This window comes from Xenopus laevis, chromosome 3L, assembly GCF_017654675.1.
Source record: "Xenopus laevis strain J_2021 chromosome 3L, Xenopus_laevis_v10.1, whole genome shotgun sequence".
NCBI classification, from domain to species: Eukaryota; Metazoa; Chordata; class Amphibia; order Anura; family Pipidae; genus Xenopus; species Xenopus laevis.
In genome coordinates, this window is record NC_054375.1 from 152,929,042 (window position 1) to 152,956,495 (window position 27,454).

General features: G+C 40.9%; 1 protein-coding gene across 2 annotated transcripts; it reads right to left on the reverse strand.

The window, feature by feature from the left end:
- Nucleotides 1-10,388: 10,388 nt before the first annotated feature.
- Nucleotides 10,389-26,679, reverse strand: LOC121393083 (NXPE family member 3-like). Of its 2 annotated transcripts, XM_041587345.1 has the most exons (6): nucleotides 26,455-26,679; nucleotides 17,967-18,461; nucleotides 15,269-15,489; nucleotides 14,511-14,587; nucleotides 14,119-14,334; nucleotides 10,389-11,214 (listed from the first exon to the last, which is right to left on the reverse strand). In XM_041587345.1, the coding sequence occupies exons 1-6, from the start codon at nucleotides 26,512-26,514 to the stop codon at nucleotides 10,682-10,684; spliced, it is 1,602 nt and encodes a 533-aa protein (XP_041443279.1). In that variant the 5' UTR covers nucleotides 26,515-26,679; the 3' UTR covers nucleotides 10,389-10,681. The 2 variants fall into 2 exon arrangements, with proteins under 2 accessions (XP_041443279.1, XP_041443280.1); XM_041587346.1 differs by lacking the exon at nucleotides 14,119-14,334.
- Nucleotides 26,680-27,454: the final 775 nt, after the last annotated feature.

Sequence of the window (27,454 nt, forward strand, 5' to 3'; positions counted from 1 at the left end):
GGAGTGGTGAAGTTGTTGGCTTCTCAAGTTCTCTCTTAGTAAATGAGCTCTGAGCAAACAGTTGATTCAGGGACTGGTTCAGTTGCCTTTTTTGGAGTCAGGAAGGAATTTTCTCCCCTTTTGAGGCAAATTAGAGATGACTTGAAATGGGTCTGCCTTCCTCTGGATCAACCAAAGGTTAGGTAGGAACCGGTACAGATTAATATCTGGTATCAGACATTGCCCATATTGACATAAACCACCACTTGGAACCAAGAAGAGCATGCCACCAGGCCCTCATCAAATTAGACCTACAGTCCAATACCCCTCTCAATGAACAAATACATGGATATAATATAAAAACATAGCCCCGCTGTTCAATGGAAACAACTCAATGGGAAGCTTTCATTTAGTCCTCCGAGTCCTCCATACAGCGGAGGGTAGGTGCAATGTGTCCTTCTTTGGTGAAGTGTTGAGGAAATGTTTTTTCCCATGGCTTCTTTTACTCTTTGTCTTTGATGAATTCCTCTTTGGATAATGGGTCTTTGTTAACAATAATTTGTTTAATATCAGTCTTGTGGTTGCCCAATCGCTCTCTTTGAGTTATGAGAGTTCTGAGCAACATGTGAGTCTAAAATTGATTTTAACACAGTTGTTACATCTGTCATGGGCTGTTTAACAGCTTGCACTTCACTTTTCACTCACTCATTATTACATATGCTAAATACTGTTGATGTCACAGTGCTGTAATTTTGATGCCAAATCCCCTTGCAAACACTGGGTATGTAGTGGGGAAGTTGGTGTGGGATTATTATTAGACAGAAAAGTCAACTTTACAACAATTTTGTTTCCTTTTCTAAATCCTGAGTGTGCTGGTTTTTCCTATGGTGGCACTGTGGCTGGGAAAACACTAGAGAGAAGGTACATATCTCCCAGAATGCTCTATGATTCCCAGTATATGTGGAGAATTACAAATGAGTGGTAATGACTCATCACCTGGTGGAGGGGAGCTCTATCTAGGGGAGGCAGTAAGTGTGCTAGGATTTAGCAAAGATTGTGGTAAAACTCTGAAAAAACAAGGCTGTTATAAATGGATATAAATGGATATATTGGCCTACTACCTACTCTAAGTGGGGTCAACTTAATCTGCTTCTCATGTACATGTTCAAAACAGGGCTTGGTTGAAATTGATTTGCACAAAAGTAAAAAGTCCACAAACAAGTCTTTTTGCCCTGCATAATCGCAGGGAATCGCCCAGCAGTTCAGCAATATGCAGCAGATTAAATTACCGGTAGGCTCTTCATTCTGTAAGGATTGATGAACAGGAGCCAATGTGCTGTATACGTTTACATTTTAATACAGATAAAACTGCACAAACCTCTGCAGAGAGATAGAACGACAACAAAAACAAGTCCAGGTTCAGGCCAAAAGTCAAGGGCAGGTGTCAGACAGAGAGTATCAGGAACAGGTCAAAGGTCAGGACGGGCGAAACCAGGACCGGATTTACATAGCAGGCACCCTGACGTTTGTTGACCCCGTCGCCTCCCTTTTATTCGTCCAAATTTTTATTATTGGGACCGGAGCAATGGGACTTGGCACACGGGGTAAGTGCCCCTATAGAGTAAGTGCCCCTATAGGCACGAAACGCGTTAGGTCTTCATGTCCTAATAAATTTTTCTACTTTTTACATTTGCCTCTTTACTTTTGGAGACCCTCACATCCTTTGGATACAGTGTTTTTGGTTTTTGCACCTTGGGACTGAGGTGAACTGTGAGTGTTTTCTCCTTATTATTTCTTCTATTATATATTTTTGTATCAAATATTATAGTATATAGTATATATATAGTATATATAGTATATAATATAATAGTATTTGCACAAATCCAGGCCTGGGCAGATTACATAAAAAGTCGAAAAAGCAGTCGAGGTCAATACTGGGAGATCAATATCAAAGGGAACAAGGACCAGACAGGAACAGTACAGAAATGGGGCAGGAACAAGACAAGATTGCCAGATTCAGGAACAGGAGCAGGCAGTGTCGGACTGGGATGCCAGGGGCCCACCAGAAAAGGTGGGCCCCTTAGGCTGAGGGCCCACTTTCCAAACTGCTATACCTCCTCTCCTCACTCAACCTCTTTATTCTCCTAGTCTCTTTTCTCTATATTCTATACTATATTCTGCTGCCTCTTTGTTCTCATAAAGAAATAGGGAATGATCATGTAATAGGCCAAATGGTTAGAAGCAAGAGGACCACTGACCCCTGGGCCCACCGGGAGTTTTCCTGGGCCAGTCCGACACTGGGAGCAGGAATAGAAACAGGAGCAGGAACAGGAAACAGATGGCACAAGGCTTAGAGTTAGCAAGTAGGCCAAAAATTCAGCACTGGAGCATATGGCAATTAGGTACCAAGTTCGAAACCAGGGAGTTCCTAAAAAATAAGTAGGTTCATCTCAGGTCTGTCCTCATATACAGGCTCTGTTGCAGCCGTATTCTGTAAGTGAGATAACAGGTAGGGGACATGCTTACATGTTGAACACAGGCAGCCTGGACAGCCACAGGTAAATGAGCCCTAGCAACTAAAAATTCCTGGAAAACGGAGGATTCCCATCGAACAGTCCAATAATCGTACCCCGAAACCATTTCCCAATATTTTAAAAATCTGTAGAAACCTGAACAAGTAACTGAAATTGTGTTGTTAAATGTCTGTTGTGACATTCTCTCCCCTTACAGCCTCACCCCTTCACTTGCCACCAATATATTTACACACACAAGAATGGCTGATGTGGCTAATGGAGTTGCACCCGCACTTGATATTTATCCTTCTCCACTCACAGCTCATTTATCTTGGAAATGTAAAGCCCATTCAAGTGGTGTGTACACTTCTTTTATATATGACCCTGCAGGAATGCTGTTAAACCTGGTTGACATTCAACAAATCGTTTAATTGTAAAGAAATGGTACTGAGTCCCGTGTTATGCTTTAATTGTGTGTGGCTGTCAGTGTTGGTGACGTGATGAGCCAGCTTGGCCGAAATGCGTCAGGTAAAATGTTTCAATAAACTTATGATCCTGCCGACTGTACGAATATGCCTGGGGGATTCAGCCAAGGGCAATGAGTTTAAGTCAAGAATGATATTTTATTTCTATCATCCTTTGTTGCAGTACTATATAACTGCCTCCAATAGCTGCTATTTCGGGTTCTTTTGGAAAGTGAGAGGATGCGGCTCAGAGTCTAAGGTCGGAAGATTTTGAGACCAAAACAATTCTCAGCACCTGGTGTATAAATTACGGGTGCTATTGGGGTGCACGTGCACTCCCCTGACCTATAACCCAGGATTTAAAGTGCACAGACTTGTTTAGAGTAGAAATATGTAGAAACAAGTAGAGATTATAAAAAGCCTTCCTGCTGGGTAACATAATACTAATGGCAAGAACACAAAGGGGCAGATTTACAAAGCTCAAGTGAAGGATTCGAATTAAAAAAACTTCGAATTTCGAAGTGTTTTTTGGGCTACATCGACCATCGAATGGGCTACTTCGACCTTCGACTACTACTTCGACTTCGAATCGAACGATTCGAACTAAAAATCGTTCGACTATTCGACCATTCGATAATCGAAGTACTGTCTCTTTAAGAAAAACTTCGACCCCCTACTTCGGCAGCTAAAAGCTACCGAAGTCAATGTTAGCCTATGGGGAAGGTCCCCATAGGCTTGCCTGCGTTTTTTTGATCGAAGGATATTCCTTCGATCGTTGTATTAAACTCCTTCGAATCGTTCGATTCGAAGGATTTAATCGAACGAATAATCCTTCGATCGTTCGATCGTAGGATTAGCGCTAAATCGTTCGACTTCGATATTCGAAGTCGAACGATTTTAGTTCCTAGTCGAATATCGAGGGTTAATTAACCCTCGATATTCGACCCTTAGTAAATCTGCCCCAAAATGTTTGACTAGTAATCAGTGAACGACAATGAATGTGATAAAGGAGTCAGCTGCTGGCACTCAAGTCATTCAGTTTTTATCAGTTCTGAGACAAATGTGCAAATACTGGACAGCCAACATTATATATGTACATATATATATATAGCCACACTCCATTTATCAGATGAATCAAGTTATATTTATTTGCATAAATATTTGTGTCCATCGTTTCAGGGCCTTTCTCTAAGGTGGGCCGAAACGTTGGACACAAATATTTATTCAAATAAATATAACTTGATTTATCTGATAAATGGAGTGCGGCTCTATGTGAAAATTATATGTATTATTTGAACCAGCACCCACGATTGGGAAATCCAGATCAGAGTGTATATATATACATATAATACACAAAAGCCATGAATATCCTGTAAATTATATCCTTATAAACGGTGAGTAGTGATGTCATCAGTTATAAACGGTGAGTAGTGATGTAATTTCTGTCACATGACTCACTAAAATTTGTGTATTATAATAAATAAAGTACCCCCAGTTGTAAAATATGAGGATATTAGAAGTTACCTCGGAGTTCCATGACCTGTATAAAAACACTCGGCCTTCGGCCTCGTGTTTTTATATGGTCATGAAACTCCTCGGTAACTTATAATATCCTTATATTTTACAAGAGGGGGTACTTTATTCACTATATATATATATATATATATATATATATATATATATATATATATATATATATATATATATATATATATATATATATATACAGTCTGGTCATTTCCCCATGGGATCAAACTGTAAATGATATCCTCATAATACACAAAAGCCATGAATATCTTGTAAATTATATCCTTATAAACGGTGAGTTCTGATGTCATCAGTTATAAACGGTGAGTTCTGATGTCATTTCTGTCACATGACTCACTGAAATTTGTGTATTATAATAAATAAAGTACCCCCTGTTGCAAAATATGAGGATATTAGAAGTTACCTTGGAGTTTCATGACCTGTATAAAAACACTCAGCCTTCGGCCTCATGTTTTTATATGGTCATGAAACTCCTCCTTAACTTATAATATCCTTATAATTTACAAGAGGTGGTACTTTATTCACTATATATATTATAGTAGTGCATTCAATGGGAATACTTCAACACCATGGGGCACATTTACTAAGCTTGAGTGAAGGATTCAAACTGAAAAAACTTCAAATTTCGAAGGTTTTTTTTGGGTACTTCGACCATCGACTACGACTTCGACTTCAAATTGAACGATTCAAACTAAAAATCGTTCGACTATTCGACCGTTCGATAGTCGAAGTACTGTCTCTTTAAAAAAAACTTTAACTACCTACTTCGCCACTTTAAACCTACCGAGCACCAATGTTAGCCTATTGGGACCTTCCCCATAAGCTTTCTAAGCTTTTTTGATCGAAGGAAAATCGTTCGATCAATGGATTAAAATCCTTCGAATCGTTCGAAGGATTCAATCGTTCGATCGAACAATTTTTCCTTTGATCGTTCGATCGAAGTATTTGCGGTAAATCCTTCGACTTCGATATTCGAAGTCAAAGTATCTTACCTCGATGGTCGAATATCGAGGGTTAATTAACCCTCAATATTCGACCCTTAGTAAATGGGCCTCCAACTGTTCTCTTTCTCAAGGATTTTTTCAATAAATCTTGCGGTACTATTTATTTACCAGCAGCCGGGCAAGTTGCTATTTAAGTTTAGGGTGTGCTCCTCCATGCATCTGATTCATTAAGAATTCTATTGCTTCATTATACATTTTACAAAGAGACTTAGTTTTACCTGCAACTTAACTTGCTGCTTTCAAAGTAAACCTCCCAAACTTGGCTGCCCTTTTATTAGACACCAGTGGGATCACCTGACTATAGCTGGGAAGGGTGGGAGCTACAACATAGAGCTGGTCACTGCTCCTGTATAACTATAACAAACAAGGGAAAGTTGTGCTCACCACTAGTTTTAAAACCATTAAGTGGGGGTGCAATGAGGCTGTGACCACAGAATTCATACAGACAAATACAATATATGAATAAACAATCAATGCTCAAAGGTAATGTCTCAATCTCCGCAGTATATTGATAATGGGTCGAGTGCAGAGGACTCTTATATCAGGGCAGAGAAAGCGGACATAATTGCAATAATTCCAAGGAGAAGCTGGTACCCAATGCTCAAATCCTTGGTAATAAGGAGCCCCTGGAGACTGCCTCAAAGGGAAGATATCTTGAGTCAGGGTCCTGTCAGGCATCCCAATCCTCATGTCTTATGCCTCACAGCTTGGAGGTTGAAAGGGAAAGGTTAAGTAAGGAGGGCCTTTCTAATCAGGTAATCAATACGATGCTGTCTGCTAGAAAAATTTCTACAAACAGAACGTCTGATAGAATCTGGAGCATCTTTTCAGAATGGTGTAAAGAAAGGAAAATAATTCAAGAACAAGTAAATATTATGCAAATTCTCGCCTTTTTACAAGCAGGTTTTGATAAGGGTCTAAGTCTGAGAACCCTAAAGTTACAAGTGTCGGCTATTTCAGCTCTCATAGGGGTTCAGTGCGCAAAGGATAAAAACATTTCAAAATTTATGGCTGGAGTTTTACATCTCAGACCTCCAGTAAGAGCACTGTCAGCAACCTGGAATCTGCCGTTGGTATTACAGGCTCTTACAGAAGAACCTTTTGAACCTCTTAAGGAAATATCGCAGATGTTTCTCACAATTAAAACTGTGTTCCTTACAGCAATAACTTCCGCAAGGAGAGTCAGTGACTTGCAGGCTTTGTCGGCGGTTTCGCCTTTTACTGTAATTCAACCTCATCAGGTAAAATTAAGGCCAGTGCCTGGGTATTTACCTAAGGTCGTATCAACTTTTCATGTCAATCATGAATCAATTTTACCAGCTTTCTGCCCAGATCCTGTGTCAGAACAGGAAAAGAAGTGGCATATGTTGGATCTAGTTCGCTGTATTTCCATTTATTTGGAAAAAACAAAGGAATGGAGAAAGTCAGACAGACTTTTTGTGGTCCCCGATGGTGCCAGGAAGGGACAAGCAGCTTCAGCGGCTACTTTGAGCAGATGGATTGTGAAATGTATTCATTTGGCTTACAAGGCGAAAGGGTTACAATCTCCTAAAGGGGTTAAAGCACACTCCACAAGATCTTTGAGTACTTCTTGGGCATTTCAGGCGAATGTTGAGCTGGAAAAGATTTGCAAGTCTGCATCTTGGTCTTCAACAAACACATTTCTAAATCACTATCATGTAAATTTATTTACTTCAGAAAAGACTTCCTTTGGTAGGAAGGTACTGGAGACGGTCCAGTTGGCCGATTAATAATATTAATGCATATAAGTGGTGTAAGTGTTTATATTGTGAACCCACCCTGTTCGGACTGCTAAGGTACTGACCCATAGGTGTGAATGCTGCCATAGTGACCAGGGAAAACGGAAAATTTTATCATACTTACCGTAATTTTCGTTTCCTAGTTACTATGGGCAGCATTCACACCAAACCCTCCCACTATAATCTCGGACATCAAAAGACAGTGAGCTGAGGGGAGAAGGGGGTCATATAGAGTAGTTAATTAATCTAATTAACTTCTGTCCTATAACAAAGTGAGGGCGGGGATAAACCCATAGGTGTGAATGCTGCCCATAGTAACCAGGAAACGAAAATTACGGTAAGTATGATAAAATTTTCCGTTATTTGGCACACGTGCAGTTGGATCAGTCCCGTATTCATACCAACTGTGCATTCGCCAAAAAAATCTTTACATTTCTGAAGGGAGGAAAGTGGATCCAAAGATCCGGAAGATGTCGCCCATGAGCTCCACTGCTTTACTTTGCATAAATAAGTGATCATGCTGTCCAGGGACCCTCATATAGGGATAAGAAGCAGGGAGGGGGGGTCTATCTAGGGTAGCCAATGGGGCTTTTTTTATTGGGGGGGTTTAGTTCTCCTTTAAAGAGAAAGGATGTAACAATGTGATGTGTTATAGTTGGGCACTAGAGGTCTCGCTGTTTTAGACTTGTGCAAGAGTTAGCTGGGAAAAGACTTGTTGGTAGTTACAAACCATGGGTACAGCAGTAAATGGCTTCTGGTGGGATCGCCTAATAAATTCCTTCACGAGTGTATCTTGTCTTAACAATGCTGAAGTGCAGGAACACACAGTAAACTGCTCTATGGTAACAATGATGAAATGCAGAGATGCAGCCAGTCGTGGCATGTAGTCATTCACTGTCTCGCCTTTTATCAACACAGAATAAGAAGCTTGATTAGATACCTGGCACATAGTATTAGTAGAATGGCATTGTAGAAAAAAACAAGAAGTTAGTGGGAGCACTTACCGACTCAGCTGCGCTCCAGTGTGCTACACGTGAGCCGCAATCCCCCACAGACAGAGATAATGCAGAAATTGTAGAGTACGGAGCACCAATGGAAACCAGGTGTAGTTCATTAAAAAAGTAGAAATTTATTAAGCATATTTAAAATCCAAATATAGCGTGCCCAGACATGATAGGGGCCCTGCGCTCATCAGGTTTCCATTGGTGCTTCGTACTCTACAATTTCTACAGCACAGAGTGTAAAAAACAAGCCCTGCAAGCGTTGAGCGCATGGCCCCTATCATGTCTGGGCACGCTATATTTGGATTTTAATAAATGTCTACTTTTTTAGTGAACTACGCCTGGTTTCCATTGGTGCTCCGTACTCTACAAGTTCTACACCACAATGCTGCACAAGCCCTGCAAGCTTCAGATGAATCCAATAAAGATATAACGGGCTAAAACATAATTGGGGAACCTTTCTCTAAAACAAACAACAAAGTTAGACAACTTTTCTGATTTTCCGACTTTTGCTGGGAGGTAATGTAACTACACAAGCATCTTCACGATCGCTAAACAACTTGACTGATTCTCTGAGTTCTTGCAGTTCTGTATCAGTTCAGTATCTATCACAGCCATTAATAACATAGATATTGAGCAGTACTGATAACTGCCACAAATCTGCTGCTCAGATATCTCCTGCTACTCACCCACTTCTCCTCCCAACACAACTCCACCAGGAGACAAGCAAGCACCTGGGGCAAGAGAACTTTCCATAAGTGTCAGAAAGCTCACTGCCATTGCTGGTAACATAGAAGGGTGCACAACAATATTTACTATACAGAGTGGGCTGCAATGCTCCCAAGCCATTGCCAAGTGACAGAACAAGAAAATAGATTTTCAGCCACTAGAGGGAAAGTCACGACTTTCTCTCTCATCTCAAGCAGAGATGACTTATAAATCACATATATAGGGCAGGATTTAGGGCTTAGGTGCCCCGACGCCACTGGGTCCTAGTGCCCGGCATCTGCTCTCGCACCACCCCCACCCCTGAGCGCAAACATTCACATGTGTTGGAGCACTGGGGATGATGTGTACAGGAGTATGCATCCCCAGTGCTGCTTGGATTGCGGCTGGGCGGCATGCTGCCCCTAAAATCTTGCTGCCCTAGGCCCAGTCCTATGTGGCCTTGCCACAAATCCAGCCATGAATATATATATATTGTAGTATATATGCACATAATTATTTAGAGATACAAAGAGGGCAACTGATTCATAAAATACCATTTATTAAATAAAAAAAATGAAATATCAAGAAATTAGAAAGTTTCCCCATTATAAAAATAGTAAATGTATTTTTACTTGACTGTCCTCAAAACAGCACCTGTACTAGCAATCAGGACAATTATCTCTAGGGAGGGACGACTTTAGACAACTATAGCAGGTATAGTAGGGAGAGATGGTACCTATAGTAACAGTGGATAATAGTCTCTGGGAAGGGAGTGTGACTGTGGGATAGCAGGTATAGTAGGGAGAGATGGTGCCTATAGTAACAGTGGATAATAGTCTCTGGGAAGGGAGTGTGACTGTGGGATAGCAGGTATAGTAGGGAGAGATGGTGCCTATAGTAACAGTGGGATAATAGTCTCTGGGAAGGGAGTGTGACTGTGGGATAGCAGGTATAGTAGGGAGAGATGGTGTCTATAGTAACAGTGGGATAATAGTCTCTGGGAAGGGAGTGTGACTGTGGGATAGCAGGTATAGTAGGGAGAGATGGTGTCTATAGTAACAGTGGGATAATAGTCTCTGGGAAGGGAGTATGACTGTGGGATAGCAGGTATAGTAGGGAGAGATGGTGTCTATAGTAACAGTGGATAATAGTCTCTGGGAAGGGAGTGTGACTGTGGGATAGCAGGTATAGTAGGGAGAGATGGTGTCTATAGTAACAGTGGATAATAGTCTCTGGGAAGGGAGTGTGACTGTGGGATAGCAGGTATAGTAGGGAGAGATGGTGTCTATAGTAACAGTGGATAATAGTCTCTGGGAAGGGAGTGTGACTGTGGGATAGCAGGTATAGTAGGGAGAGATGGTGCCTATAGTAACAGTGGATAATAGTCTCTGGGAAGGGAGTGTGACTGTGGGATAGCAGGTATAGTAGGGAGAGATGGTGCCTATAGTAACAGTGGATAATAGTCTCTGGGAAGGGAGTGTGGTTGTGGGATAGCAGGTATAGTAAGGAGAGATGGTGCCTATAGTAGCAGTGGGGAAATTATGCAGTAGTGCCTATTTTTCCTGGCACCGTTTGGATGGAAACCATGGTAGGGTGAGATGCTAACGGAAGAGCAAGATGACACCAACACTGTAGATTTATGAAGACCACTAAACATCTCTTTTGCTCTTGTCTAAATGTCTGAATGTTAATCTCTTTATGATTTCATCTGGGGCAGATATAGGACAACATGAGGTCCACTTCGTTTCTGATAACTGGAGCTCCTGGATGGATATTATCAGGAAGGTAATGGCAGGAGGTCATGTCCCAAACATCCAGGATAGTTACAGCCATGCCCTTGAAGATAGCTCTGAGTAAAATGTCCAGCTGAAGGGAGAGCCAGTCGCTGCCATAAATCGATTTGTAGCCAGTGTTAGCCGACTTAATCAGCACAGTGGTCTTAGGACTCCGGAAAAGCAGAGAGGAAATGGCCCTCCGTAACCTAAACAACCTCTGTATATATACACTGACTGGGTATGTGGTGAAGTGGGCCCACAGTGTAAAGACCACGACAGTTTGTGGTCCACCACCAATCCCATACAGGTGGGCTGTCTCATAGTGCAGGTCGGAGATCATAGTCTTGGTGGTGCGCAAAGGGTTTCCATGTGCCCGCCATCTCATCACCAGGCCAACGTCTGGATCCACAGCTAGCAAGGGGCCAGACTGGTAATTTACATGCAGATCAATTCTTTTTAGAGCTGAAGAAAGAATCATAAAGAATTCTGTTTAGTGTTCTTCTTCTTCTTATGTCCTGTTCTAGACTATTCTACATTCTAGGAGTATCTACTGTAGCCAGCAAGCCTACTCTGTGCACATTACATTCATTTCAGCCGCCCAACACTACATCATTTTTCCCTTCCTTCACCTCTTACATCTCACTTTAGAGGGTTACATAATATTCCATCCCCTTATCTAGTGGAGGTAAGTCTAATAGTGGCCATACACGGGCCGATAAAAGCTGCCGACAGACCATGTCGGCAGCTTATTGGCCCGTGTATGGGGCCCCCCGACCGGCTTCACCGATCGAGATCTGGCCGAAAGTCGGCCAGATCTCAATCGGATGGGACAAAAAAGCCCGTCGGATCGCGGCCGCATCTATTCGTTGATGCGGTCCCGCGATTCGACCGCCCGTTAGGCATCGTTAGGTTTCGATTGTTGGGCCCTAGGGCCCACGATCGGATCGGCCCGATATTGCCCACCTCAAGGTGGGCATATCGGAGGGAGATCCGCTCGTTTGGCGACATCGCCAAACGAGCGGATCTCTCCATGTATGGCCACCTTAAAGCAACTGAACTTTCTAAATATTCTTGAAAACATTTCGCAACACATCCAAGTAACTTCTTTATTCCATCTGAGTAGTAGTGAATTCCCCCGGCATTTTAAATTCATAAAGGGATTCTGTCTTCAGTTTTATGGTGTCGTTTGTATTGTAAAGGACATTGTGTAGCAAATAATTTATTCTGCCATTTAAAATGAAATTCTTACCAATAACTTTTTTTAAGTGTAATATTGGTGTGTAGACACCATCTCAGGCAAAAACAAGAGGTCTTCTGCACTCATCCTTTATCCTTATATATATATATATATATATATATATATATATATATATATATATATATATATATATATATATATATATATATATATATATATATATACATACATATAGGACACTGAGACATTTTGTACTTTAATCTACTAAAAAAATGCCCTCCTATTTAACAGGGAGTGTTTATCCATATATTGTATTGTAATTATATTTAAGCTGGCCAACTATGTCAAAGTCATTGCAGGTGTGGCTCACTATCATCTTCTAAGTCATTACGAATTTGGTTGCTTCAATATGGATTCTTCGGGGGGACTACGTTTTACCATCTCAGGTCATTGTGCATGATTCTAAAACAGTACAACCCAATACAACTTTTTTATTATAAGTTATTATCTGCCTTTCACCTTCTTAAGGTGGCCAAGACGTAGAGACCCACTCGTTTGGCGATGTCGCCAAATGAGCGGATCTCTCCCCGATATGCCCACATTGAAGTGGGCGATGGGCCCAACGATCGGATCATAATGCATCAGAAACGGGCGGGCGGATCACGGGACCACATAAACGCACAGATGCAGCCGCGATCAGACGGGATTTTTTAACCTGCCCGATCGAGATCTGGCCAACTTTCGGGCAGATATCGATTGGGAAAGCCCGTCGGATGGCTCCACACACGGGCCAATAAGCTGCCGACTCTGTCTGTCGGCAGATTTTATCAGCCCGTGTATGTGGGGCCTTAAGACATTTTTTTCATTTGGCCGTCTAAAGGTGACCATACCTGCACAGATATCGTGTATGGAGGAAGACAAGCTGACTGATATCGGCAAAAGAATTGGATATTGGTTGGCTTGCTGATCGCTAAGAAATGTTTTGTTTGATTGGGTGCCTTTAAAGGTGCCCAAACATCGGGCAGTGTTTAATGCTGAATCGTCAGATAGAATTCTATTGTTTCTACCTTTATATCTGCATATTCAGCTCTTAACGTTTGTAATAAAAAAAAGACCAATGTATGACCACCTCAACATTTACTTTTCCTTTCACCTTCTAAACCTTATTCTTCCTTTGACCTTCTCCCAGTTTTTCCTAATTTGCATTACACTTATTTCCATTGACCATACTTACATAGTTAAATTGGGTTGAAAAAAGACAAAGTCCATCAAGTTCAACCCCTCCAAATGAAAACCTAGCATCCATACACACACCGCTCCCTACTGTCACATAAATTCTATATACCCATACCTATACTAACTATAGAGTTTAGTATCACAATAGCCTTTGTATTATGTCTGTCCAAAAAATCATCCAAGTCTTATAGTCATTAACTGAATCAGCATCACAACATCACCCGGCAGTGCATTCCCCAACCTCACTGTCCTGACTGTGATGAACCCCCTACGTTGCTTCAAATGAAAGTTCTTTTCTTCTAGTCTAAAGGGGAGGCCTCTGGTACGATGATCCTCTTTATGGGTAAAAAGGTCCCCTGCTATTTGTCTATAATGTCCTCTAATGTACTTGTAAAGTCTAATCATGTCCCCTCACAAGCGCCTTTTTTCCAGAGAAAACAACCCCAACCTTGACAGTCTCCCCTCATAATTTAACTCTTCCCTCCCTCTAACCAGTTTAGTTGCACTTAGTCTCTGCACTCTCTCCAGCTCATTTATATCCCTCTTAAGGACTGGAGTCCAAAACTGCCCCCATACTCCAGATGAGGCCTCACCAGTGACCTATAAAGAGACATAATTATGTTTTCATACCTTGAGTTAATGCCCCTTTTTTATGCAAGACCATATCAGCCTTCACATTTTCTACATTCTCTTTGATTCATCCAGTAATCCCAATTTATATAACTAAACTCACTCACAAACCCAGCTAGAAGATATGGGACAAATGTTTGGTTGCTGTTGTACTGATTCAGATTTCCCCCTAACTGTTTTATGAGCCCAGCCATATCCGTGTACATAATACACTATACTGTATTATTATGTTGTATTGTTAAAGTAAAGGTTTGCATTAACATTAAAGTTTAATATGATAGAGTTTCTTCTCATCTTCTTACATGGTATAAAGCTCTCCAGATACTCAAACCACTGGCGTAGAGTGGAATCCCCAAACATGTGTATGTCCTTCCCTTTAAGACAGTCACGAGCATCAGATGGGCTGGGGAAATGTCTCCCCAGACAGACCAACGATGTCCAGATGTCATTATTATAAAACCCAGAAGGTTGACTTGGTTCCTGGCCAGGAGAACAGACTTGAAGTCTAGATGTGAGACCTACAAAAGATAGGTAGTACTGGGGGAGGGATAATATAAGTAGGAGGAGAGAAAGACAGAGAGTGACAGGAAATGTGATAAGTGTATGGGAGGTTGAAGGAAGAGGAGAAGGAAGATTTAGGATAAGAGATATGAATATACAAGAGGCTTTACTGAGTTTATTGTTGGTCTATTACCTGTAGAGTTGGTGGCTGGCTCTATCTTGATTGAAGTAAAAGCTCCAGCTCCTTTAATATTCTGAGCAGTGACAGAGCTGAGTGAGAGATTGGGAGGCACATTTCTCAAAAGTCGAATTTCAAATTCATGTGAGCTTTTAAATACTCCCATAAACTCCCATGAACTCAAAATTCGACCAATCCAAATTGAATTTTAAAAAAATCTAATTTGTTAAATTCGGGTGAATAGGATCACCCAAAAACTCGAATCGAATTTCAAATTGAATTAGATTCAAGATGTAAAAACTCGATTCGAGTTTTTTCTCTGAAAAAAAACTCAAATGTCAGGAAGGCGGCAAACAACTTCAAATTCTTCCCAGAACGTCTCCCATTGACTAAAACAGCAATTTGACAGTTTTGGCCTTGAAAAAAACCCTCAATAATGTGAATTTTCAATTCAACCCATGATAAATCTGCCCCTTAGTGGTTTAGTGAGGGCTGGTTTCCCCCAAGGCAGGTGTTTTGCTTAGTATGTCACCAGTTTTACCTACCTTAGGGGGGCTGAACCCCTGGAAATAGAGGATTTAAAACAAGAATAGCTGCTGTGACATCAGATTTATTGGGATGGCACATTATAAATATTAATACTTGTGCCACTATCCAGTTTATATTATTTTCTCACGTGCTTTCACATCACGACTAGTGAAACAGCTTAAGTTAGTGTCACTTTTATCCTAGATTAATTTTATAAAGCAAATTTCAGTTATTATGTAACTCACCCATTGAGTAACGAATCCTCCAGTGAGTTGGTGACTCTGCGGTACCCGCCCATGGAGTGATAGACCAATGAGTCGCATGGCATCTTCTGGGGTTTTAAGCACTGCCAGGGGTCCCCAGTCACAGGATCACTGTAGTTACATACGTCTCCTCCTCGGACTGCAATGTTACACTCTTTTACTTCACTGCTCCCATTAAAATGGAAATACCCATTAAAATACACCTGTGGGACAACATGGCAACCCTTATATATTAAATACCATAATACATTTGATTAGGAGCTGAATATATATATATATTTATATATATACATCCCCCATCTTTGTTCTTCCTTCTACACTTTCAGGCTTATCAAACTGCCCATTGTTCCTTTATCAGAGGTTGTGGTACAGGGTTGGAAGGATCATGTTTGGGTGTAACTGGGTCAGGGACTATATAAGGGCAGAGACACACACTCAGATTCGGGGAGATTTAAGGTGGCCATACACTATAAGATCCTCGTTTGGCAAGGTCGCCAAACGAGCGGATCTTAACCCGATATTCTCACTAACGGCTGGGCAATATCGGATGAATCCGAACGTTCGGGCCCGAACGATCGGATTACAATACTACGAATGGGCTCCGATGGGTCGCAGGACCGCATCAACTAGCCGATGCGGTCCTGGATCGGACAAAAAAATCAAACTTGACCAATCGATATATGGCCGATTTTTGGCCTAATATCAATCGGGAGAACCCGTCGGGAGCCCCCACACATGGGCAGATAAGCTGCCAAATTGATCTAAAGGACCGATATCGGCATCTTTAATCTGTTGTTTATGGCCACCTTTAGTAGCCCAGTGATAAATCGACTCTTCTTTGGGGGCGACTAATCTCCCCGAACTGCCTCCTGCCGGCTAAAATTGAAATCGCCGGAGGGATGTCAATTGGAGCGCTTCGTTTTCTGAAGTCGTGAGGCAACTTCGGGTGACTTCAGAAAACTAAGCGCACCGATTGCCATCCTGCCAGTGATTTACATTCCACCCGGCGGAAGGCAGTAAGGGGAAATTAGTCAACCCAAAAAAAGAGGAGATTTGTCGCTGTGCAACTAATCTTCCCAAACCTGAGCATTTTTGTCTGCCCTAAACATGAGAATTTTGTATTCATCATCACCTCATGCTACTAGTTTTAGTTGACAAGGCTCACCCCAAAGGGCCCAGGGTGGGGAGTAAGATAATAACCTGAGCACCAGGTGGAGGTAGTAAATGACAGTGTAACTGTACACACATTTTTACACACTCAGTTGGTTTCACCAAACTTAATTAATTGTTAAAGTGGTGTTTATCTGTATATTGGTCCCCTTGCTTGAGAACATTAGGTTGATATTGTTTTTATCAAGTATAAAAGTATATATCTGAATGATGGCATTTTGTTCCCTTCTCTCGGGATAAAGTCCATTTCATACATCACATATAATGTTATAGATAAATGTGAATAGTGAGAAAAAAAAGACTGCTCTAAACAATGAGTGGGGCTCAGCCCACAAGAGTCACAAAGAGTAATATAACTGAGATGGCATCACATTTGGCAATATGTGTATTATTATTTAGCCATTATGGCTTTCTCTCTTCCTTTATTATGATCTATTTATATCTTTGTTTTAAGAGTGGGATCCCTGAAGGAACCAGAGGCATAAGGTCCACTAGCTACTCCTCATCTTCTTCTCTCTCCACTCTCGTCTGCTCCTTTTTCCTGTTCTGTCATTGTTTCCCCTTTATTCCTATTTTTCTCTTTTTTCTGTCAATTGTTTAATGTGACTTCCTTTTATATACAGAGTAGGACAATGGGTAGGCAAACGAGGTAAATGTGCACTTGTTGCCCCTGCTTTGGGGGCCATCTCTCCATATATTCTATATTTGTCTGAGGGTCAACCGTGGGTTGACTGTAGTACCATGCTCTCTCTTTATCATGATCATTCTGAATCTATCCAACATATAGTACTGTGGCAGGGCTCCAAAGCATGGAAGAAAGCAAGACTGCTAAATAAATACGTTGTGTTCCTGAGATGACATGTAGCAACATACACTATATCATATACACTCTTTCTCCGGAGAAGCCTACCATGGGAAGAAGATGAATAAAACAGGAAAAAATTAATGTCACATGAAGGAAATATAACTGCAATTAATAATGAAATTAAACATGGGGAATGCCTGTCCCCACCCCTCCCTAAATGTATATGACATTACTTCTCCTTTTATATTTCCGCTTCTTGACCCCATTTCAACTTCAATAACACTACTTTTACATCTATCATCTATCTATCTATCTATCTATCTATCATCTATCTATCTATCTATCATCTATCTATCTATCTATTATCTATCTATCTATCTATCTATCTATCTATCTATCTATCTGCCACTGACCCTCCTCAGCCTACATAGATCCTCCAGGAGTAGAGATGCTGTATGAGAATTAAAAGGGGTACTGTTGAGTAAGGCCCATCCTTCCTTTCCATTTAAAAAAAAATAGAATTTTCAATTAAGTCCTGGAGTCAGAGGACAGTAGGTTCAGTTTTGGGTCTTATGTAATGGAAAATACCTATTCCGTGCCAGAGAATTTAGGTTGAATTGACTTGAGCCCTCCCATCAATCTTCTGTTGGACCAGACCAATATTGGTAACTATAGGGAACATTTGTTTAATACAACATCATTCACCTTTTCCGGATGTCTCTCTCTTTTGTCCTTAAGTACAGACACAGCCTCACTTGAGTGAATCAACCTGATGTTCACTTGGGCCTCCCCTTCCCATGGAAGAAGAAATGTTGCTAAATAGGTGCCATTGTTAAGATCCTTCAAATGCCCAGTGACACCAGCTTTAATTTTTGGAGAGTGCAGCTTGGCTTGGAAGAAGTCCCCACCATAGGACTTGAGTTTTCCATAGTGATCCTTGGCTGTGATAAGAACTTCTAATGTTTCACCCACATGGTATACAGTACGTGGACTCATCAGCTCGTACCAGCACTGCTTGGGGTTGGTGGAAAGACTGAAGTTGGTAATGGAAAATGGAGGTGAAGGCCAGTCTATCAGTTTGAGAAGGTCTGCAAACTCAGATTCCTCATATGTAAGGTTGGAGTTCTTAGCACTGGCGTTTTTGGGAGGAGGAAGATGGTACTGATCAAAAGAGTCTATCGGCAGAATTCTGTAGATGAACTATAAACAAAATCAGTTACTGACCAATCAAATAAGCATCTTTTTAGCCTTAATTTTCAATATTTTCAGCGGGCTATGGTATTAGCCTGTGTAATGTTTTATTCTCTGTATGATCTGGTGCACACACCACCTTAACCCACACCAGAAACATATGGTTCCCAGTGTGGGTTAAGGTGGGAGGCAACTTCAGAAAAGCCTGCTACTCCCCTTCTCTGACAGCAATGGTGGGTTCAACTTGAATCCCGTTCATAAAAAGAGCCTATGGATCAAGTTGGTTTTGGGGTGTAAATGGTCAGTTAATGCCCTCATGTTTTCATTGTTGCTACTCTTTATGCTTTTTTATTATATTGGGTTGTAACGAGGTAAAATATATTTTATTTTATTACTGTAAATACTTATGGTAATGTGTTAGTTTAGCCAGTAGGTGGCACCAACCCATATGATTGGCCTGTAGGGGAATTCCCCTGCAGGAGCCTATATAAGGCAGTGTCTTGCTCAGGCACTTCCTATAGAGGCCTAGGAACATCAAGAGGCAGCATCCAGACCAAAGTGGCCAGACCAATGGGGAGGTTAGTATCATCAGGGCTAGCTAGAGGATAGTAGTGGCTAGTTAGTTTACTCTTAGAGTGAAAGTTAGAGAGGGCTAGCGAGCACAGATATCCTGTTTTCATAATGAGGAGTGACTAGGTGGGGATAGAGCCCCTTAAGCGATAGTGCGCCAATGTTAGGGATATGAGCGTAGGTATAGGTTTAGTAGAGGGGTCTACAGTGGAAGTTTGGACGTAAAGGCTTTTTTTCCACTTGGGCCCATTTTACTTGATAGCAGTGTCCACTATCATTGTGGGTAATAATTGGAGCCTCCTGTGGAGAGGGTCCTGTTAACTTAGTAGCATGGGGTCTCATGATTTTTGATCAAGACCCTGGTAAAAGGTGTGTACAGTATTTTAATTAGTCTTCATTTTGTTTTCTTCTATTTCTTTTTTTATTTGTTCTTCAGCTCTTTTCCATGAAATTTAAACAGTTGCAATAAATAATTATCCTAACAACTAGAGAACAGACTCGATGTGAATAGGAGAGGATGACAGAAAGATACTCAGCACAAAAAATCAGAAAAACAAAAAATAAAGCAGAAGGCTCAATCAATACTTTTTTTTTTCACCCAGACAGCCCAGTTTTCGGGAGGGCTGTCCAGGTGAAAACGTTCAGTCCAGATCTCCAAATTAGGAAATCTGGACCTGGTTTTAAAATGAATTGCGTGGTGATTAGCCTATCGCGCATCATAACCCCACCCCTGATGGCATAAGCACGCCCTCTGACATCATCTGCCTGCCTCAATCACTGGGACCACCCCTGATATCATCGGACCCGCCCTGTCTGTCACTCAGAAGACGGTACCAACCCTATTGATGGGGTCAGTGACTCCAAGAACAATATTGCATTTTGAGCTGTAGACAGGATAAAGGCTGAAGAGGAAGAGTCATGAAACATAACTGATATTAAGTGCAATAGACCAGTTGAAAAGCTGCTTAGAACTGATCCATCTATTCATGCTAAAAGGTCAAGGTGCCCCGACAGATGTTTTTCCAGTGGAGATCTGCACTGTTTATGCCAAAAATTCTAAATTGACCCTTTATTCCTCCACTGTAAAATTAAAAAAAAACAATGAATTAATCTGACCTGTTTCAGACACCACATCCCTGTTCAATTCAATGGTTTATATATATAATTAGTGGTTAATTACACATTGGTGCTGCCAATGTATAATTAGAAATTAAATACACTGAACCCCTTCTACAAATTCTACTTTTGGCACATATCCAGTCATATTCAGGCAACAAGATCAGGGAAAGCAGCAAGTAATGAAGTCAAAGCAGGAGGTCAGGAACCGATGGATCAAGGCAAGAAAACAAAGTAGGAGCAACAGGAAGTTCAGCAAGAAAGACCTATGTTCGGGATTTGAACCCAGGTCTCTGACGTCCTTTTATTTTGAATTATCGATCCGAAATGTGGCACAATGATGTCACTAGCCTTGTCGATGACATAAGGTGGCAGCCATGGGAGCCGCCATTTTTATTTTATTTAATATATTATAAAAATATTTGATTTGATTTTCATATTAAACAAGTGAAATCAAAATGACAGCAAATGTTATGCAGATGAAGAAAATATGTTGCATTCGACACAATGGCATGTTATTATGGGAGCCGCCATTTTTAAACTGAAGCGGAGCGCTCTGCAACAGACTAGGGTTAACACCTGTCCAGTTTTTACCCAGACAGCCCGGTTTTTAGAGCTGTCAGGGTGAAAAGTGCCTCTCCAAATTAGGAAATCTGGACAGGCCACTGACGTTAATGACATGGAGATCAGCCAACTGCTGATGGCCTTGTCATCAATATCACCCCTGATGTCATCTTACATCACTGGTCCACCCCTGACGCCATGTGGCCGGCCCCCCCCAATGTCATCCACCCGCCCCCACAGACATCATCCGCCCCCCTGTCCCTCTTCCCTGATTGGAACAGTTGGCAACCCTACTCCTGACACAGAATAATTATTTTATCAATAAGTTATGCCCCATACTTGTATATTATTTCTTACATTTTGGACTAATTAAAAACAGATTCCATATTTTACCAGTTAACCAGTAAATTCTAGCAAGCAGGGCAGCCATTAGAAATTACGGGGCCCCGTACAACAAAATTTTTGGGGGCCCCTAGGCCCCGCCCACACTAGCGCCAAAGCCCCATCCCAGATCCCACCCAAGCCCCACTCCATCCCGCCCAAAGACCACACAGACATCAGCGCTAAAAAAGTAACCCCCCATACACAATTTATAAAAAGCTATTGATGGTCTGGGCCCCATTATATGTTAAATTAAAAAAAAAAATTACCAGTTAAAAAAAATTGGGGCCCCAAAAAACATTTTTTTTAAAAAACATTGACGCCAGGGCCCCCCCCCTTAGAAGTTAAAAAAATTGGGGCCCCAAAAAATATTTTTAAAAAAAACATTGACTCTTTTCAAAACTGCAGCACTGCCGGGCCCCCCTTCATGCCCGGGACACTTGTCCCCCCTGTCGACATTTTCGATCAATTAACCATGTCGGATTTTCAAGAATTTTCAAGAATATAAGAATATTTAGGTTCAATAATAACATATAATTGTTTCTATTTTATATAATATAACCTTCTATTATTTTATGTATACATGATTTATATATTGTGCATATTTTGATCTATCATGTAGTAATGAGGAATAAGTGTTTTATTTTGTTTTATACAAATTAATGTTGGATGGTAAAGATCTGCTGACCCCGGTGTTTCACAACTTTAAACTTAAGCAAATTTCAAAGGTTGTATAATCCTTGGTGTCTGTTTGAGTATAAGATGGGAACATCTTAAAGAATTTTAAAGGCTATCCATAGAATAGAGCCTATGGGGCAAATTCACAACGATGCGAAGTTGCGCCAGGCGCAACTTCGCCGCACTTTGCCGCACTTCGCCAGGCGTAGTTTCGCCAGGGCTCCGCAAATTCGCTAAAATCCGAAGTTGCGCACAGGGGTAGCGTAAGGTTGCGAAGTTGCGCTAGCGTTGATTCGCTATATAAAGCGAAGTTACGCTAGCGAAGGCTAATTTGCATACGGCGCGAAAATCAAATTTCAATGGAGGAATACGTATCTGCACTACAAATGCCTAGAAAACCTTCAAATCAGCAAATAAAAATTTTATTTTGCCCTACACATGTGCCCACTGTCTAGGTAAGTTGCCATGAGTCAGGAAATGTAGGGGGGAGGAAGGGGAGCCCCAAAAAATTTTCGATCTTTTTCAGCCTATCACCCATCATGTAGAAAACACGCCAGCGTTTTTTTGGGACTTAGAAAAAAAATTGACTTTTTTTTAAACAATCCCTATCTACTCTATTGCGCTTCGCCAGGTCTGAGGTGGCGAAAGAAGTCTAGCGTAAAAGGTAGCATTCAGTACACTGCGCAAGTTAGTGAATTTGCGTAGTTTCGGCGCTAGCGAAGATTCGCCTGGCGTAAGGTTGCGAAGTAACACTAGCGAAACTACGCCAGCGTTCGTTAGTGAATTTACGCAGTAGCGAAAATGCCAAACGCTAGCGAATTAACGCTAGCGTTCGGCGCTTCGCGGCTTAGTGAATTTGCCCCAGTATGTTTGTTATGGTAATAATTAATCAAAGACCAGACCAATTTTTAACGGCTAGTGTGTTCACAAATATATTGTATGTACCAAAGGTATTAAGGAATCATTAAGTATTGTTCCAGTCTCAGACAATGTCAACTTTAATGTTTAACACCAGACCAAGGAGGGTCAAAGGCTATTTTGTATTTTTTGGATATTTTTAGGCCACGATGTTTGAGGCAATAGTGCCATCTACAGGTAGTGTAGGACATCACGTCCAGGGGTCAATAATTGACATTTTACAAAATATTTAGATTATCTGGTGATAGTTTAACTTTGGAGACTACCCTTCAATTCCAGTTGGTTAGTTGATTAATCCCAGGGGTTGAGTTTTTGACAGAACAGAGGGATAAATTAGGAGACACTGGGATAGAAAGAGAGGAGGAGAAAGAAGGAAAAAAGGGGCTTGTCACGGCCGGCACCCAATACCAGAACAAATGCCAAGGACCCTGGTCTCCGCTCGGCTTCACCAGTAGTGTGACCACCTTTGGACTTCGGGAGGAGCCCTCAGCTTTATTGGGTGCCACCTGGACTTAACGAGGGGTACAAGGCGAGGAGTTCTGGCTGGCAAAGGGGCACGACCGGATAGCAAGAGTCTTTGGGCAGAAGGTCAAGGACAAGGCGTCAGGTGGAAACGGAACAGACCGGATCAGGACAGGCAGATAACAGAATCATCAGGCAGGCAAGGGGTCAAAACCAGATAATCAGACAGACTGGATAAGGCAGAAGGATGGTCAGACAGGCTGGGTCGAGGCAGGCAGATAATAGAATCGTCAGGCAGGCAAGGGGTCAAACCAGGTGATCAAGCAAGGGGTTAAGCAGGAAGAGTTGTCGTAGGCAGGCAAGGGTCAGGATACAGAATGCAGAGTAGTCAGGAACAGGCTGGGTCAAACACGGATAATCAGTCAGGATAGCAAATTCAGAAACAGGTAGCAAAAGCTCAGGAAACCACAGGATATGATCCTATAACAGGCACTGGCTACAGGTCTGAATGGGCCTTAAATAGGGATCCAATTGGCGCCAAAACGTGCGCAATTTCACGCCAGCGCGCCTGCGCCTTTAAGAGGCGCGCAGACGCGCCACGCGCGCCCTAGTAATCCAAGATGGCGCCAGCAAGGGCAGGATGATCAAGGATAGGAGCGGCGCAGCGGGCGTCCACGCCAAGGACGCGGCGTGGACCCTGCTGCCCACTAGACCAACAGGGTAAGTTTCTTACAGGGCTAAAAGAAGGAAAGACTAAGAAAGGAAAGAACTGAAAAAGAGGACTAAGAAAAGGAAAGGACTGAAAAAGAGGACTGGAAAGAGAAAAACAGACTTTTAAACTACAAGCCAAATAAAAGAAAAGGATCAGATGTCTTAAAGCTCCAGGAAGAGAGATCAGGGTGATATCACAGGCCAGTGAGAACTTTAGTTATATTTAATACCAATTAAGTTGTCTGCTTGGATATTTGTTATTCCTATATATTCTATAGTTATACCCTAAACATCGACTTTCCCAGCATTGCAAACTGGGAATAATTCTGTTTAATTTGGGTTTATTTTCCCTTTTATTAGTACATATATATTATGATGTCCAAGCTAGTGACTTAATGGGAAAGTAAAAGATTGAGGGTAGAATTCCTTAAACAGACCAGATCAGTCACATATTCCTCCTTTGATTCCAAGTTAGATAATACCTTATTAATAGTAAAAGTGTATATTGTCTTGTGGATGCTTGCTGTGTTGATGATTTTGGTCTTATCGATTAATATCTGGTGGTAAATTTTATTTTGAGTTTGTACTGAGTGGATATCAAGAAGTATTTGGTGGATTTTGTAAGAAGTAATAATTTGATTTGTTATTATTATATATAAATAAATTAATTATTTTGTGAAATAGTTGTCCTGATTTTTCACCCTTTGTACCAATTGATTGGGAAGTCTCGATATCGAATTCAGAGTTGGGCATATATTATTTAAGACTCCTCCTGTTTATTATTTATAAGGAGCCTTAAATTCTTTTATGTGATTTTGTCAAATATATGTTTAAATAGCCCGACAACCAATAGATTATACCGTGAAACCTCAATTTTAAATCTCCTGATTTTAAGTCTTCCATCTTTTTACACCAATTCTTTTGTGGTCCCACCCATAATATTATGCGTAATGCATTTACCTGATTTTCAATTTTTCCAGATTTTACACCATTTTTTTCTGGTTCCCTGAAAAATGGGGAGAAATGAGGGTTTTACTGTATATTCTACCAGTAAGCCAGATTACAGATTGGTGACTTGTTTATTTGTTACCAATGTTCTATAGGCTGCTGTTACTAGACCTGGACAAACTGAAACTCTTTAATTTCATTCTCCTTAAAGGAAGTCTATAAATGCTGAGCAAATAGGTGTCATCAATGTTAAAAAATTTGGGTTCGTAGGAATTTGCAGGAAAAGTCTATCTGACTTCTCTCCCTGGTCGTGCTTGAACCCCATCCGGCTGTGGGAACAAGGTTCTGATTTCAATTCTAAGCAAGGCATTATCAGCAGGCCTGATCTCGCTGTGTCTACATGGGTGTGTTCTGGTTACCGTACAGACGCCAGTAATACAAGGGCTCGTGAACTGTAAAAAATAAATCTCTACTATGGCACAGACTGCTCATAATATTTTGAGGTCTTAGGTTGCGAGGGAATGTGGTTCTTTCAGCTTATTTTAAGGCAAACTGTAAAAATGAGATGCACCACTTTATCAAAAGGTTTGGGATGATACATAGAGTATTTTGTCTATCTCTGATTATAGTTGGTATTCTAAACAAAGTATGAGACAACCGCAGATTCTGTAGAGAAATATGGATCTAATATAAATTATACAAAATACTCTATGAATCATCCCAAACCTTGCGATAAAGAGACGAAAATCAGTTTTTACAGTTTGCCTTCAAATAAGCTGAAAGGACCACATTCCCTTGCAACCTAAGACCTCAAAATGTTATGAGCCCACCATAAAGGTAAAAGATTGTTAGATTGTTATTTTACGATATCTGGAATAAATATTATGTAATATATTATATAAATATTATTATATAATATTATGTAACATTTTTAGCCACATTCATTTTTAGGGTTTAGTTCACCTTTAAGGACAAAAGAAATATCCACAACCTCGCCTCCTCCGCCAAGGTATATACTATAAATAACAAATACTGCTTAGTGATATCAATAAATGGCGACATTCTCTCTCTCCTCCTTTCCTCTTCTTCACTCTCTCTTTTCTTTCTGTTCTTTCCTTTTCTAGTTATTTTTTTATTATTATATTGTTTGATATGTTATATGACAGTAAAAAACCTGGCAGACATCGCTTACAACTACATGCAACATCGAGGCATTGGTGCGAGGGAAGTATAATGGAAACATTACTATGTGCGGTACTACTATGTAACACCATGACTGTTTGTTCACTGTCATGAATCTTCTTTGCATGTTTGTTTTTTTTTGTTGAATGAAAACATTATAACAGTTTTACAAAAAATATCAGAAGGCTGAACAAAACATACAGTAATCGAGCCTCATAATTCACCTTCAAATAAATGGTAAAACACAGGACTGGTGATGTTTCCTATCTCCAAAGACATGGAACTGGTTGGAAAAAGAAGGGGGCCATGTTTGTGCCCATAGCAGTCCCACTCCTCTCGGTATGGAAACCACTATCAAACTTTAAGTCTTTTCTTTGGAGAAGAAGCTCTATAGCCTAAATCAGAAAATAGAACTTAAACAGTGAACCCCCTCCCCAATATGTCAGTATATCCTGCCCCCCATTGTACTTACCCCTGCCATGAATCCCACGCAGCACAGGAGAAAGAAGAACTTGTTTCCAGCAAAGCCCATGATGCAAGCGAGTCCCTGGCTGTTACTGTGTTACACACTATGTTACACACTATGTTACACACCTGAGCAGTGAGAGGAGGCAGGTAACAATGCGACACCAACCTACTCACATGAGAATGAAGCAAAGCCCTGCATGCCTCTAGGTGGAATATCTACATTGTACTGACTGTATTTGTACCATAAAGAAAGGAACTGCAAACAAGAGCTAAAGGTCACAGAGCCTTGTTAATAAAATATAATTAGATTGTGTGTGTAACTTGTGTGTATAACTTGGAAACCATGCAAAGAAAACTTTAAGTCTTTTCTTTGGAGAAGAAGCTCTATAGCCTAAATCAGAAAATAGAACTTAAACAGTGAATGAAGGAATAATTAATGCCTTAAAAAAAAAAATTTCCATGAATGCAAATAAATTGATTCCAAATAAATTCAGTGTCCACACTTTGATGTGTTGTCATTATTATATCTTGTGATAAACAATAAAGAGTTAAAATAGTGCAATAGTGTAAGGCAGGGGTCCCCAACCTTTTTTACTCGTGAGCCACATTTAAATGTTAAAAGAGTTTGGAGAGCAACACAAGAATGAGAAAGTCCATGGGGATGTCAAATAAGGGCTGTGATTGTCTGTTTGGTAGCCTCTATATGAACTGGCAGCCTACAGGAGACTCTGTTTGGCAGTGCACCTGGTTTTTATACACCAGAAACTTGTCTCCAAGCCTGGAATTGAAAAATAAGCACCTGCTTTGAGGCCACTGGGAGTAGCATCCAAGGGGTTGGAGAGCAACATGTTGCTCACGAGCTACTGGTTGGGGACCACTGGTGTAAGGGGTGCTAATTACGTAAGCAACAGTTCGCATTCCACTAGTCTGTAGAAGAAGGAATCACTCAATAAAACATAAAAAAAAATCAAAAGAGGGAATTAATGAAATACAAAAACTCTTAA